This window comes from Lepisosteus platostomus, chromosome 6 (assembly GCF_059453375.1).
Source record: "Lepisosteus platostomus isolate fLepPlt1 chromosome 6, fLepPlt1.hap1, whole genome shotgun sequence".
NCBI lineage: Eukaryota > Metazoa > Chordata > Actinopteri > Semionotiformes > Lepisosteidae > Lepisosteus > Lepisosteus platostomus.
Genome location: NC_142616.1, coordinates 7,974,666 through 7,990,138, shown reverse-complemented (window position 1 = coordinate 7,990,138; position 15,473 = coordinate 7,974,666). Strand labels below are relative to the sequence as shown.

Below are 15,473 nucleotides of genomic sequence, written 5' to 3'. Positions count from 1 at the left end.
GTGCCTTGATCTAACAGGTGGATGTTGTGCCACTGTTGGGCTCCGTCTCCCTCTGCAGATGTCGGTATCTCCCCCCTCTGGGCTGAGAGCACCCAGATATATACGGCTCATGTGATAAGCCTGGCACAAGAGCGGGGAATTCTTAACCGCCTGTCCCTAGGGATTTATTTTATTTCTTTTTTTTTGAGTGAACAACTGCAATTCTGTCAGAAATGGACCGCCAGACTTTTCCGTCCCGGCTGTTAGATAGGCTTGTTATCTTTTCCCTCCTCTGCCAGCAGTAGGATTTCTCCCGCCACTGTTAGTTGTTTTTCCAGTCCTTGATATTTTCTCAGCTCGCCCCCAGGGGCAGTTAGTGCAGCACGGTGGTCGGGACCAGCTGACCTCGTGCATTGGATTACACAGGAGAGGAAGCAGCAGCAGGAGTGAGCGAGCCAGGTTTCCAATCACATTGACACGATGTGCTGAGCCATGCAGGTGGAAGCTCTGTGCTCCTCTCCTGATGGGTTGGATGGGCAGCACAGTCTTCTTGCAGTATGAGCTTTTGTTCAGTCTTCTTTCCTGATGAAAAGGGTTCCAGTAAATAGGGCGGCATGATGGCTTCTGGGATGCTGTCTGTGTGGAGTTCATATGTTCTCCCCGGGTTTGCGTGAGTTTTTTTTCCCCCCCCAGAGTGCTCCTTTTTCCTCCTGCAGTCCAAAAACATACTCATAGGTTAATAGGCTTCTGAAATTGGGCCTTGTGTGTGTGTGTGTGTGTGTGTGTGTGTGTGGGGCATCCTGTACAGGGTGTTACCCTGCTTTGCGTCAGTTGCTTGCTGGGATAGGCTCTTACTCCCCAGCAGCCCTGAATTGGGAGAAGCAGTTTAGAAGGTGGATGCATAGATGGTTCCAATAAATACTGAAACATTGCTGCTCAATGCTTCTTGTTTTTCTTCCAAAAGCCTTTTAGAATCTTTTCAACCCTTTTTTTTTGCGCTTATTTCAAAGCCATCATGCATGCGGGGCATAATATTGACCTATAATCCTGGACTTGGCTCAACGTGAAGGGGGAGGACTGCACCACACAAGGGATGTTAAGTCCCTCTCTCCGAAAGCTATAGCTGTTTGCGGTTCCATAACAGCTCAGACTCTTCACTAGTGGAGGGCCTAGAAGTGGTCGTCAATTAGGCCAGTTAAGTCATTGAAGAGGTTCGAGACGGGGGAGCTGAAGGTAAAAGGTTCCACGCTGTAAAACAAAGCAAAAAGCGTCCCAGCTGTTGGACTTCTTCACACACTTCACCTTTGCTGTCATTCAGTCAGACGTCGGCTGCTCGTCTGTCCTCGACATTAGAAATGCTTCTTGTTGGACGAGGCTTTTTTTTTCCTTCCCACTCCCACCTCGGTGCCAAAGCACAATTTTTTTTGAAACAATTCTTTTGTTAGCTGTTTTTTTTTTCCCCCCCATCTGCTGCTTTCTCGACTCGGCCCCGGAGGTGGTCAGTCGATGGCTCCCAGCTGGTCTTGTCCACTCATTTCAACGGCAGAGGAAGCAGTGCTGAGTGAGCCCCCTTCCAACCACACTGGGTGAGAGTGACGTAGACAGTGTCCTCGATAGTGGCATCGCTGTATGGTCCAGCATTACTGCTGTTCATAACAAAGAGACACTACAAAGGCTTGTGGCAACGGCACAGAGGATTATAGGGTGCGATTTACCATCGATCAGTGAGATTCACACGATCCGCTGCCTCAGTAAAGCCCGGTCCGTCATTCAGGATCCCAGCCATCCCGGCCACAAACTGTTCTCCCCCCTGTGCTCTGGCAAGCGGTACCACACTATTAAAGCACAGACCACTAGGCTGTAGAACAGCTCCTACCTTAAGGCAGTTTATATCCTTAACAGCTAACTGTAAGGCCTCCGAATTCAATGCACCTCTGCTCCTGTTGTGTGGACTGCCATGTTTAATTTCCCCCCACTAACACGTTTATTGTTCTCTCCAACATATTTATTCTGTTGTTACTAGCTATTGTGCACAATCCTGTAATGTTCTGTCTTCATTGTGTTGTTGTCTGTCATATTGCCGTCTTATGTACTGTGTATGTGCCGAGAGACTGTTTGAAACAAGAATTCCAGGGTACACATACAAACTCCAAAACACTCCTCTCGGCTCTCTCTCCTCTCTACAGCTGCTACCCACTCGACAGTTCTCGTACACCTTTTCTGCGATTGCCTGTTACTTGTTCCGTTAACTTGTTGATTGATTCAGTCATGTCTGAACTCTGAAGTAGAGGCGGCAGCTTAAGATCAGGGATCGAGAGTGAGGGGTGCTGATCCCCCTGAGGTCATACAACACAGGACCTTGAGTCGCATCTAAATCCCACCTGGCTTAATGACCACCCCCCGCCCCGCTTCTGTCTTTTTTCCAGGCTCGTCCCCCGCTCCTGGGATTCTCCGGCCCCAGTGTTCGCCCGGGCTTCAAAATAGATTCTCTCAGGAGCAAAGTCGACCTCCTGAAGCTGCCCCTGTCCCTCTCTGCCAAGGCGGTCGGCACTCGGAAGCTGAAGGAGGGGGGTCCGCCGGGGCGCAGTGGGAACGGCCAGAGGGAGGAGGGAGGCAGAGGAGGAGGAGGAGGCGGCGGCGGCGGCGGCGGAGGAGGAGGGGGAGGCGGGGGGACCGGCCACCGCCCCCGCAAGCCCACCTTGAGCGAGGAGAAGTCTCGGAGCAGCACCATGGACACAGAGTCGCAGTACTCGGGCTACTCCTACAAGTCCAGCCACTCGCGCAGTTCACGGAAACACAGGTAAACGCGGGCGAAGGCCCCAAGACCGCGGGTTGACCCCCTACGTCATAGAGCCATCCCGTGACACCGCTGCGGCTGTACATGCCGCCGGAGGTAAAACAGGATCTCGCACACGGGGACCGAACGGCGGACTTCACTTCGTTCCGCTGGTTCTGGGCTTCTCAACGTTTTGAGGCCTTTGTGACAACGTTGTGCGTTAGTGGAGCTTTTCAGTGGCAACCTCTCGTCTGCGGAATATTGTTTCGTTAAAACCCCTCCTGCAGCTGACGTTTCGGAATTTCACCTCAAGACGTGCTGGTTTCTGATGGCCTTCAATTTACATTCGGTTCCTCTGTTTTCATTTCATGTTCACACATGGTTTCACTTCCTTTTCGTTTTTGTTTACTGTCCTCGACTTGCAACTGTAAAGTACCAGTATAAGAGTGCAGTCGATTGGACGGAGATGCTTTGCAATACAAGTGTGTTGCAATTGCTGTTTAAATACTTTTATCACCTGACTGGTGGAATTCATCTAATAACCAATTTCTACTGTAAAATAATTGTTTAATAGAAACGTGGTGTAAGAAAACCCTGATTGTCACCATGTGACACTTCTATGCATTTCCCATTGTTATGTATCCATCCACTTTCTAACTGCTTTATTCAGTACAGGGTCATGGGGAAATCTGGACCCTATCCCAGCACGCAACTGGTGCTATTGCAGGGCACACACACAAACACAGACATACACACTCATACACAGGACCTAGAAACCAATTAGCCTACCAGCATGTCTCTGGACCGTGGACAAGAAACCCAAGTGAGCACAGGGAGAACATACAACCTCCATGCAGATAGCGCCCCAGGAATTGACCCCAGGGTTCCATATCTGGTGCCACTGTGCTGCCCACACACTTGTTTCTAGCATCATTAAAATACAAGTAGTTTAACGAGGTTAAACTTAAATAGGTGAACCTGCTGCTAAATAGTCCATCACAAGACTAAAAGTGCACCCAAACCTTGGGTCACGCTGTTCCCGAGCTGCTCCCCACAGCCAAGGGTGCTAATAAGTTGCGGTGCTGGATTGGTGGCAACATCCTGATGTGTGGATTGTCAAGTAAAGGTTCTGAAGAAATAAGAGGAGAATGCAAGCTTTCGAAGGCTCACAATCTTGTAGGGCGTGTGTCAGATGTTTTTGACATGCCTTGTCTGGATTGGCGGACCACTAAAAGAGCACAGAGTCTTAGTAATGAGCTGACGTGATCAATCACTTGGGCATCTCTTGGTGCTCCTAATTGGTTTGCGATGAACTCTGGAGACATCCCTGGGAATGACCCTAATTAGGTTTTCTCCCGTTTCTGTTGGACGCCAGCTGTTGAACACAAGGCGTTGTAGCAGCAGCACCAGCTCAGCAGTAGGGAACCTTCCAAATTCTTTCATCTCTGGTATTTTGCAGACCCCCCCCCCCCCCCCCACCAGTGTGAGCACCGTGCAACATCTGTCCGGCCCGAGATTAATCTTAGGCGGATTAGGGCATTACGTCATCTGGGGAGATCTGATCGTTTCATCCATCAAGCATATGAAAAAAAGTGTCTGGTTCTGTAAAAAAAAAAAAGGCAGTTTTAGACTTATTTTTTTCAACTGAGACAGCACAGTGGGGTTGCAGTACAAATACAGGATGGAGCCAGGTTAAGGTGCAGTGGGGATTGGCGTCTCATCATTTGTCTCGTGGATTATGTGAAAAATCTACGAGTTTAAGCTTAATTAAGCCCTTAGTCGAGGGGAGAAGGCTACAGCGAATACAGGGGATACGTTTTGAGCCAGAGTTTCTCTTTTTTCTCTTTCTCTCTCCTCCCCCACCCCCTCAGAGAACGGCGGGACAGACATCGTTCGAAGAGCCGAGATGGTAGCAGAGGCGATAAATCTGTGACCATCCAAGCCCCTGGAGAGCCACTGCTGGACAATGAGTCTACCAGGGGGGACGACCGGGTGAGTGCTTCTTTGGGTCTGCTCTCCTCTCTCTCTGTGCGGCCCATGAGACTTGGGTTTGGCTGAACAGAAGTAAAAAATGTCCCCAAAGGAGGGCATCGGTCTTTCACATGGCGAAGATAACGTAGATGCCTACGATCAATTTTCTGTTTCTCCGATTTAGGTCTTTTCCTTGGTCTCTGTGTCTCTCATTCCTCTTACCTTTGTCACTCTCTCCTCCTATCCTCTGCTTCTTTCTCACTCATCGCTGATTCTGCTCTCTTTACCTTTTGTGCTCATCGGTTTCTCTCTGCCTCTAAAAATAAAAAGCCGGAGAGATGAACTGTGGGATCTCAGCATTGTGAGGCAGCCTTTTTATCCCTTGGTTTTGTCCCACGGTGTCAAAGCTCAATGCACGCCGGAGATGAGACAGCGGGGCGAAGCTCTCTCTGAGGGAGCGAGCGCTGATTAATGATCAGCTGCGGGCCCGGCGACAGCATCGGTCTGGCTCTCTTTGTCCGGCGTCTGGGCGGCCAGAAGCTGCCAGGCTTTTCCCGGACAAGGGGGATCAGCCGGGGATACTGCCGGGATTCTTCGCCAGCTGCGAGCGCAGAGGGGCGACGATGTCGCCATTGTCGGGTCTGCAAACCTGGTGATGCTGCATGAACCTGTGGTCCCCAAGCACATCCCAGGAGGCGCCTGCGCACGCAGGAGTGAAGAGGCTGAACTGCATTGTTCTCGCAACAGACGTGTACCTTTGGTGTCCTCTATTGCAGCCCGAGAGAGTGCTCGAAACCAGCACCTGCGATTGTGTTCTTGGTATTGTTAGAACTGGTTAGCTGGAATGATAAGTGGTTCTGCCAAAGGCCTCGAACAGCTCTAATGGATTAAATCGGGATAAATGTTCATCTGAATGAACTTTGGTCCAGTATATATGGACCGTTCCCACGTTTAGACCTACTTCCTCTCTTCCTCCTTCCCTCACTGCGCTCCGTCTCCTTCCTCTTTCCTCTGCTGTCTCTTACGGTCTTGTCCTCTCCCTCCTCCATGCTAGGATGACAACTGGGGCGAGACGACGACCGTGGTAACGGGCACCTCGGAGCACAGCGTCTCTCACGAGGACCTGACCCGCATCGCCAAGGACGTGGAGGAGTCGGCCGCCCCCGACTGCCGCCGCTTCCTGGGGCCGGCCCTCTCGGGGGCCCTGGGCCTCTTCGCCTTCCTCACCCCGCTGGCCTTCCTGCTGCTGCCCCAGCTCCTGTGGCGGGACCAGCTGGAGCCCTGCGGGACGCCCTGCGAGGGCCTCTACGTCTCGCTGGCCTTCAAGCTCCTGGTCCTGCTCATCGCCTCGTGGGCCCTCTTCCTGCGGCCCCCCAGGGCCACCCTGCCGCGGATCTTCGTCTTCCGCTCGCTGCTCATGGTGCTGGTGTTCCTCTTCGTCGCCTCCTACTGGCTCTTCTACGGGGTGCGGGTGCTGGAGCCCCGCGAGCGGGACTACCGCGGCATCGTGGAGTACGCCGCCTCGCTGGTGGACGCGCTGCTCTTCATCCAGTACCTGGCCATCGTCCTGCTGGAGATCCGACAAATCCAGCCGGCTTTCTGCCTCAAGGTGGTGCGGTCCACGGATGGGGCCAGCAAGTTCTACAACATCGGACATCTCAGGTATTTACCGTGCTTGGAACCCACCCCCCTTCCCTCGGTTGTGGACAAGAAGGGATCATCCGCCTCAAGCAAGTTGGGGCAGAAGCACAGCTAAAGCGATCTTCCAGATTTCCATTTTGCTTAGGGGGGGCACAGGAGAGTGTGATGCTACCCAGCGTGGCCAACCCGCTGGAAATAACACGCCAACTCTTACCAGCCCGCTAGATTGTGGGTACCACTGATCATCACTGGGTGAAACGGAGAGCTTCCCATGGATATTTCAGGGGTTGGTCAGGGCACTGTGGCCGAAAAAGCCATCGCTGGGGGGGTAACAAGTTTGTCGGAGCTTTAGAACAGCACAGCTCGTGGTTGCAGAGGAAAAAGTCCGACAGCTCCGTGTATTCCGCAGGAGTGGGTGCCCACAGAACTAGTGACCCATAAAGGAAATAAGTAACTATGAGCTCATGCAGAATGACCAGAAGTCTCTGGAGAGGAAAGCGTGGTTCCAAATCCGCATAAAAACACAGCTCTTTCTCTAGAGTTTTTCCACTTCAGTGCGTTTAGACTTTAAAAGGAACAGCAGGTCCAATTTCTCAGACTGCTTATTAAATTTCAGTAACAAAAGAAATTAATTGGGAGAGGAAAAAAAAGACCAATTTTGAATTAAGCCCAAAATCGCGAATCTTGTTGAAAGTACAATGAGTCACCATGCTGTTGCAAATTGGGACGAGATTGGGCCCTTCTTGCTCATTAGTCACTGAAATGTGATGTATGAACGAAAAAGTCAAGGTTGAGCAGCAGGCATTTCACCACAGAAATATTCTGACTTGATCTGCAGGCAAAGTTAATGAGTTTTTTTTTGTCGAAAGCGATATCTCTATTGGATTAAAAGAGATGTATTCACAAACCTGCTTGTTTACAATGTAATAAGGTTGCTTAAGATCACTTCACAGGCGTTTTGTTGCGTCGTTCTGAATCGCAAACTTGTAAATTGGAATATGAGTTACTGTGTACCTTTTTAGCTTTACTGTGGTTTGAAACGCACTGATCGATACCGAGTCTTTCGGTGTTGCTAAAAATAGTGTTGCAGTTCCTCTTCAAGGGGAAGTCTAAGAGGGGGTTTTATCTTAAGAGTTTCACATCGAGACCATGAGAGCATGGCTTTTAGGCTTGAAATCCAGTTTTAGGGCAGTCAAGTGCTCAACCCCACCAAGCTGTTTTTGTGCCTGTTGCTTTAACATTTGAACATTTCAGAGCCCAAAAGGCATTGAAATGTGTTGCTTCTCTCTGTCCCGGTTGCAGTATCCAGCGAGCGGCAGTTTGGGTTCTGGAGCGCTACTACAGCGACTTCCCGGTCTACAACCCTGCCCTTCTCAACCTGCCCAAGTCCATCCTGTCCAAGAAGATGTCTGGCTTCAAGGTGTATTCTCTAGGAGAAGGTAATGGCTAAAATCGAGCAAGTTCCCGAGCAGGTAATCACAACTGTTCTCGAGATTTGGGCTCGTAATGTGACTGGACGATGTTGGGTCCTGTTGCTCTTGCGGTATACTTTCTGTAAGGTATAGATGCATGATTTTCACAGTATGCGATCCATCCATCTGCAAACTGCTTCCTTCAGTTCAGAGTTGTTGGGGGAGACAGAGCCTATCAAGTTCAAGTTCACATTTATTTGTCACTCCAGTCATATACAAGTATACAGTGGAACGAAATATCGTTCCTCCTGGTCCATGGTGCTAAAACAGACAGGACACTGACATAGACATTGTAGACAGGATACACATAGTGCAAAGTGCGGATAGAGTAAATCACAAGGCAATACATAGTACAATATACACAACACACTGGGGGGATTTAAACCCTGTTTCTGGAATTGGAGTGGGTGCAGTTAGATATCCTGACAGCCTGTGAGAAGAAGCTGTTACAGAGTCTGGTGGAGCTGGCCCGTACACTGCGATATCCTTTCCCAGATGGAAAGAGTTTATGGGAGGGGTCATCTACTATAGTGGAGGCCCTGTGTATCCCAGCAAGCAAGGGGCACAAGTCCATTACGTATATTAATATATTAACCCAGTTAACCCCTAGTTAGGATATTTTGCTGCTTAATGCGTTTTAAGAAAGGATCCTGGGCATCGCTCCAAATGGGTCCATCTGTTAACCGCTGGGGGGGGGGAAACATTTACGGCCGCGCGCTTTGGGTTTTCCCGCGGAAATCTGCAAGGACCGTCGCACTTCCTGCTCATCGTGTGCGCCTGCACTTCTTGCGCTTCCAGAGAACAGCACCAATAACTCGACCGGCCAGTCCCGCGCCATGATCGCCGCGGCCGCGCGCCGGAGGGACAACAGCCACAACGAGTACTACTACGAGGAGGCGGAAATGGAGCGGCGCGTCAGGAAGCGCAAAGCCAGGTAGCGTGCGCTGGCGGGCTCGAGCGCCGACTCGCTGAAGGTCCCGCGGTATCGGGGACGGAACCGGTTCCCTCCTGAAACTTAATCGGGACAGAATGCTTGGTACCCAGCCGATGCAGCATTCGAGCACACCTGAATACGGGCACGTTACAGCTAGGCCACCATATGAAAGTGGAGCTGCAGAGCTAATTTCTCAGAGTGGTCATGAAATCTCAGTTCGAAGAGTTAATTCACGTTCTAGAAGAAACTTAACAGATTTCACATTATGCACAGAACATTTTACAAAAGCACTGCAAATTGCCATGTTGCTGCAAACTCGCATTCAAGTTCCTACGAACATGAAGCAGCCCTTCCTGCTCAATAGTCACCTTAATGACTGATATCATGTGGTTTTTATAATCTGTTCGATTAAAAGATGTGAAAAGAAAATAAAAAAAACGACATTGCAGTTCCCCTTTAAATAGTTAGTGCAACGGATTCAAATGACTTTTTCCCTTTCACCTCTCAAAAATCTGATTGATCTTTTACCGCTTTGTATCTAGTGTTTTATGGGTGCACACGTGCAAATGAACTGAGGCTGGATACACTGCTGTGTAAAAGTAGAATGTGTGTCCAATTAACAGATACTTCCACAGCAAACTAACGGGCTCTGCAGCAAAATCCACCATTTTCCTGGTTAAGGCCCCAGAGAAGCAAGTCATCTGGACTAAGCTGTCTTTATAGGTGCATTGCTGCACAGAAAGCGTTTTCACAGGAAGGCGTAGTATAGAACAAAGTTGTCTCTCTTGCAATAAGGTCAGATCAGTTTGGAGCTGAGTGTGGGAGGCCACAGAATGCGGTTATATACTCGACTCTCCGTTGAGGGTATTTTTTCATTATATCTTGTATTAACAGTGCTTAATATGGACTTTACCACCTGGTGTTTTTTTTACATATTTGGCTTCAGAGAGTTGAAATCCTTAACATCCCATTGTGTTCAAGGATTATTTTTACCTTGATGGAGTGATGGTCACTCACACTTTCGTTTTGCGTTGTCACCAACCATGCTACCAACACCTCTGGTGACTATACCGCTTAAAATGCTTTATTTAGATGTTTGAAAAGGAAATGTGAGGGGGGCCTCTTAAGTGTTTTAACCTATAAAGTTGCCCAGAGCTCGGTGACTCAGATCTCGCTCATTTGAGCTGGTAGCCGATTGTGATCAGATTTCCAGGAAAAGAGGTAATTGGCAGGCTGATTTTTACTTTATTAACTTTAAAAAAAAAAGAAAACCACCATTCATTTTGCTTTATTTTCGAGAGGGTGCTTTGTGCTCATGAGACAATCTCAGAAGCAGATGTGACAAACCTGCCGGCTTCTGTCTTTTATTCAAAACCAGTTCTTGTTGTTGTTGCTCCTCCAAGGCTGGTGGTGGCGGTAGAGGAGGCGTTTACCCACATCAAGCGCCTGCAGGACGAGGACCAGAAGAACCCTCGGGAGATTATGGACCCGCGCGAGGCGGCCCAGGCTATCTTTGCCTCCATGGCGCGGGCCATGCAGAAGTACCTGCGCACCACCCGCCAGCAGCCCTACCACAGCATGGAGAGCATCCTGCAGCACCTGCAGTTCTGCATCACGCACGACATGACGCCCAAGGTACGGCGCTCGACCCTGCAACCGAGGCCCTGAACCTCGGACAGAGGGGCCGAGAGGTTGACAGAACCGCGTAGAGACGGGCTCGGAGAGAGACCGGCTCGTGGGTGGTTAACATAGACCTGCTGACAGACAGGCTAGGTGTTATCATATGCAAGGCAGCAATCTGTCTGAACGAGAGCATGTTGGGAATTCTAATGCGGTTAGGTTCGGCGACTGACCAGATCCTCCAGGACTAACTGTACCGCTCAGGCGACAGAGATAGGTGGCGAAGTAAAACTCATACATGGCCGTATAGAAGTCTCTTTGACGTGCCTCTGCGGTTTTCTTGTTGACGCAGGTCATAAATGAGAGGAAAGGACGATATTGTAGGCCCTTGCTTGGTGGCATCCTCTGTCCCACAGACCGAGGTAGACCCGTTAACAGATGGGCTGCGTGTTATCTTGTTCAAGGCAGCTATTAGTCTGAACAAGAGCATGTAGGGAGTTTTCATGAGCGACTCGCCAAAACCTCCTGCTTACCATACCTCTCTGAGGTTAGAGATAACCGGCAAAGTAAAACACATCCTGACGTCTCTTTTAAGTGCCTCTGCAGTTTCCTCGTCCGTACAGGTAATGAATGAGAGGAAAGGACTGCCTGGCTTGGTTGCATCCTCTGTCCCGCAGTCGGAGCTGAATGGACGAGTTCCGGCATTGGGAGGGGTTCTTAATACTTTTTCCTCCCCTTCCTTCCTAAATTCAGGCCTTCCTAGAGCGCTACCTAACCCCGGGACCCACGGTGCAGTACCACCGCGAGAACACGGCGGGGCGCGAGTGGACCCTGGTGAGCGAGGAGCCCGTGACCTCCGCCCTCAAGGAGGGGGCGGTCTTCGCCCTGCGGCGCCTGGACTTCTCCCTGGTCGTGACAGTGCGGCGCATCCCCTTCCTGCAGCTCCGCGAGGAGTTCATCGACCCCAAGAGCCACAAGTTTGTCATGCGGCTGCAGTCGGAGACCTCCGTCTGAGACCTGCCGCCAGGAAGAGGCGGGAGGGGCTGGGGGGTGGGGGGGTGGGGGAGACGGGCACTGGAATGGGGGCGCAAGGTGAGCTTGAGGGGTTTGGGGGCACAGAGGTGGAGAGGGGCGCCCCGCGTGCCCGCTGCCGCCTGCTTTTTAACGGAATCTGCCGCCTTGTCTGCCTCTGTAACATGGCAGCCCCACAATGCCATGCGACTTTCCTGTGGCTGTAGCAGTGAGCGGGGAGGGAGGGGTGTACCACTTTTGGAGTGAATCGAGTGTGTGTGTGTGCGCCAGAGTGTATGCAGAGTGTATGCATGATTCAAAGAGCCCGCGGACTCAACCTGAACGCAAATGTACTTTTTCTGCAGTTTTAATTCTGACTGTGTGATGGGTTCCGGCAGATCTTTGAGTGTGAACCCCACGTTCCTAGACTCAAACGCCAGCCACTCACACTTCAGATTTCTGCCTCCTCGTATGAGGGGACAAAAAACCATAAAAACTTAAGGACGTTTGTAAACCTGCATTCTGATTGTAATGCCATGTTTGAATAAGCCTAGCTACGTCCACTGAGAAGTTTTGAAACTGCATTGTTGCTCTGTATTTCTGTAAAACAAATCTTGAGTTGCGTTCCACTGACACTTTGGGACTTTTAATTTCTTCCAGGGCTGTGAAGTCCAGTTTTTTCTGAGAACTGGATGACAGTACTCTATGGCAATTTTTAATAGGGACTGTATTGCACACTACAGCAGTTTTTTTTTCCCCCAAACTCACTCTAAACCTCAGACTAATTGTATTCGGTGTGCGTCTTACAACAACAGTTGGTTTAGTCAGAATAGGGAGGATGTGGAGAAATGCTTGCTCTTCAGGCGGTTGATATGAAGTTGCACGCCAATACATTGGCTTACGGCGTGAAATCTTGTCCCTCTCTGCTTTGGCTAGCGTGCACACAAAAAAGAACACTAAAATGTTCAGGTATATACTATTGTCCTGACGCTGCCAAACACATGCTTTGTAGAAGTGTACAGTATGAATTCCAGTGCTGCACTTTATGTGGATTTTAAAGCATTCGTTTACAGAAAAGCTCTCTACAACCGTTATCACCTGTGACGCTAATCAGAAGCACCCTTTACAGCGGTGTGCTGCATGAGCTCATGGGCTGCACCTTATGCCAGTCAATTTAAAACCCAAAATTACTGTTTCCTGGAGTCTTGATTTCACACAGAGGTTTGCGGGTTCGAAAGAATGCAAGGCACAGTTGGGTGGGGGGGATTTTAAGGACTGCACTACGGTTTGAGAGGGCAGCGGTCCACTCAATTGAAAAGAGATGCATCATTTTTTTTACAAACCCCCTGAAAGAATAAATTGGGAGAAGCTTCATATCGACTCTTTTGACTTGCGATTCTCCTAGAAAAATGCTGATCGAAGGTTCTAGTGAAAGTTTTGGGAAGTGTCTGATCTCTATTCTATAGGCTTGTTTGGTTTTTAAAGTATTGTTTTCCAATTGTTTTGACTAACCCCATAGGAAAATAAGCACAGGATTAAGTAAGGATGGGGAGGAGATATACGGTGGGGGGATTGGGTTTTAAGAAGCAGTGTGCATCACGCCTGTGACTCAGCCCTTCGCCTGCAGTGGGCGACGTGTGCAGAAAACTAGCCGAATATCGTCGTTTTTAGTGTGGCAATGATGGCGAATTTCCGTTTGGAAACCGACCTCGGGGAGAGTTTTTGAAAAAGCCCGAAGCGAGGAACATGAATCTGCTGTCATTTAAGCGAAGGGAGATAGAAATGCCTTACACAACCGCTGCCGCCTCCTTCCTCCTCGTTGGTCAGTTTCCTTTGCCCAAGTCTTCCTTCGCCTAAGTTCGGTATCCGCTTGGGAAAACAGACAACTGGTGTGGAGATCGAGCGGTCCTTCATATTGGTTTGGACAGCTGCCCGGGTCCAGCCGAATTCCCCCGCAGAGAAGAGGGCACTGCCCCTGGTGTTGAGGAGCCAGAGGGAAGGACGAGTAGTATCAAGCAGGTGGAAGTGTAACCAAAGCCCGGACTCCTGTTTTAAAACTAAGTGGGGTACGTTGGGGGAGGTAAAGGGAATACGGGGTCGGGTGGGAGCGTTGTGGATTTTTGTGCTTGCGGTGATGGACATTTTGTGGGCTATTTTTATGTAAGCAAACCCGGAGAAGAAGAACGTTGATCCCCGGTGCATCGTGTCGCCTTGTGCAAGAAGTGCGCCATTTTTCGCAGCCCCGGCCTTCCACCCGTTGTTTCGGGGAATGCCAATTGAAATTAGGCTGTTTTTTTTGGGGGGTGAAGAAAAAGGTCGTTCTTCGCCATTACTGCTGCCACGGCGATGTCGTCAGGGTGTTAATGGTGCCTCGGGCCCCAGCTGTATCCCCCTGCTCCGTTTTTTTCCCAAAGAATATCGCAAATATCAGCCGCCTTGGCTGGTGAACGGTTTTTTTTTTTTGCAAAAGCCTTGAAGGTGGCGAAAACTAAACCCTGGCTTTAACGTTGAGGTAAGTCGTCAATGAAATAACGGCCTGGAGACCCTAATAAGAAGCCGACAACGGCCCGTCGTGCGGATTTGACGCTACGCGCTGAGCGGCGCAAGGGATTTTACTTGTTCTTATTTCACTGTTCTTGGGAAGTTTACAGGTGTCCCTCTTAAGATTCGGTTCTACCAAAATAACATCCTTTCTCTCTCTCTTTATTTTTTGCGACCTCCTTATCGAAGTAGGTCCTGCATTTAGGCTCTGCTTTCAGACAGTTGAGAACGAGTCATGGTAAAAAAAAACCCGGCAGCTTTTCCAGGTCTCCTTAGATTATCTTGTGTCCCCCCGTGAAAGGGTTACATGGATCCAAGTCAAGCTTAACTGGACCGATTTGTGGAGAGGGGATAAGTCTTCAGCCGTCCAATATCTAAATATATATATATATGAAAACTGGCTGAAAATCCCAAGCGCTCTGATTTCGAAAGGGTTTTCTTAGGGACGTGTGAGGCACCTGCCCATTATAAAACCCAACATTTTGACTGCCGTACTTAGCTTTCCTTTTTGTGAACTGATGATTAAATTGTGGGATCCTTTAGCGGTTTAATTTTTTTTAATATCCCCCCCATCTTGGGCGTCATAGGATACAGTCTGAGGTCTTTGAGCGCTGGAAGAGTCTGGTGTCCCGCGTCGTGCCAAATAAATGCCTGACATTCCATTACCTTGTAACTTTTCACAGCTGTCCACCAGTAGCAAAAAATCATTGCTGATCTGAATGATGGAGCTCAATACCTACAGTGCTTACTTTGAATTCATGAATGTACCACGAGCTGTGCGTAGTGTTGAGACTGAACACTTTTAGTCTCGTGGGCTATTTGATATTCCCGTCCTCTCTCATGTATCTCAATGGCGTGTGTGGGCTCTTTCTAGAATTTTCCTCCTCCAAATGACAATTTGGGATGGGGAAAACCGCAAAAAGACTGGAAGAATCCAAATTGTTTAAAAATGTTAAAGTCGCCACTTTGAGCCACTGTGTGTAACCGTCACGCATTGTGTATATAGTGTTTGTTTTTTTTATGATGTCGCATTCTGTGAAGCATTTCAAAGGCGGAAACGTTTTTATAAATACTGTAGATTGTTTTAAATAACGGGAAAAAAAGAAAACTTGCATTTTGTTCAAAAAGGTTTTAATGCATGCAAGTAGTATAACGAGAAATGACACTAAGCTTTTCTTGTGTTTTCGTTTTCTATTTTTTTTAATTCTACAAATGTTTTTAAAATGTCGGAAAAAAAAACGTTTTTACATCCACCCAGCGGAAAGACGCTGGCTTTATGATATTTGTAGATTTTTTTTGTGAGTGTGTATGTTTTTTTTTCTTTTGATAATGATAGAACTAAAAGTGTTACCTTTTTTAAATAAACTTTCTCCCTAGAATTCGTTATTTCCTTTTTTTTCATCTGGGCTCATGTAAAGTATTGTAGCGTTTGCAGGTTCTTTTCAGAACAAGGACGAGTGGAGACGCGAATGACAAACAAGTTTAAGCTTTATTCGTTTACAACCACACAAAACCAAACACAAGATCT

General features: G+C 48.9%; 1 protein-coding gene across 1 annotated transcript; it reads left to right on the top strand.

Moving 5' to 3' along the window:
• The first annotated feature begins 2,647 nt into the window (after nt 1-2,647).
• vangl2 (VANGL planar cell polarity protein 2) lies at nt 2,648-15,324 on the top strand. The gene is made up of 7 exons (XM_088634019.1): nt 2,648-2,779; nt 4,627-4,747; nt 5,781-6,388; nt 7,670-7,806; nt 8,638-8,773; nt 10,177-10,408; nt 11,147-15,324. Exons 1-7 carry the CDS (start codon nt 2,709-2,711, stop codon nt 11,405-11,407), a joined length of 1,566 nt encoding a protein of 521 aa, XP_088490145.1. The 5' UTR covers nt 2,648-2,708; the 3' UTR covers nt 11,408-15,324.
• The last annotated feature ends 149 nt before the right edge of the window (nt 15,325-15,473 follow it).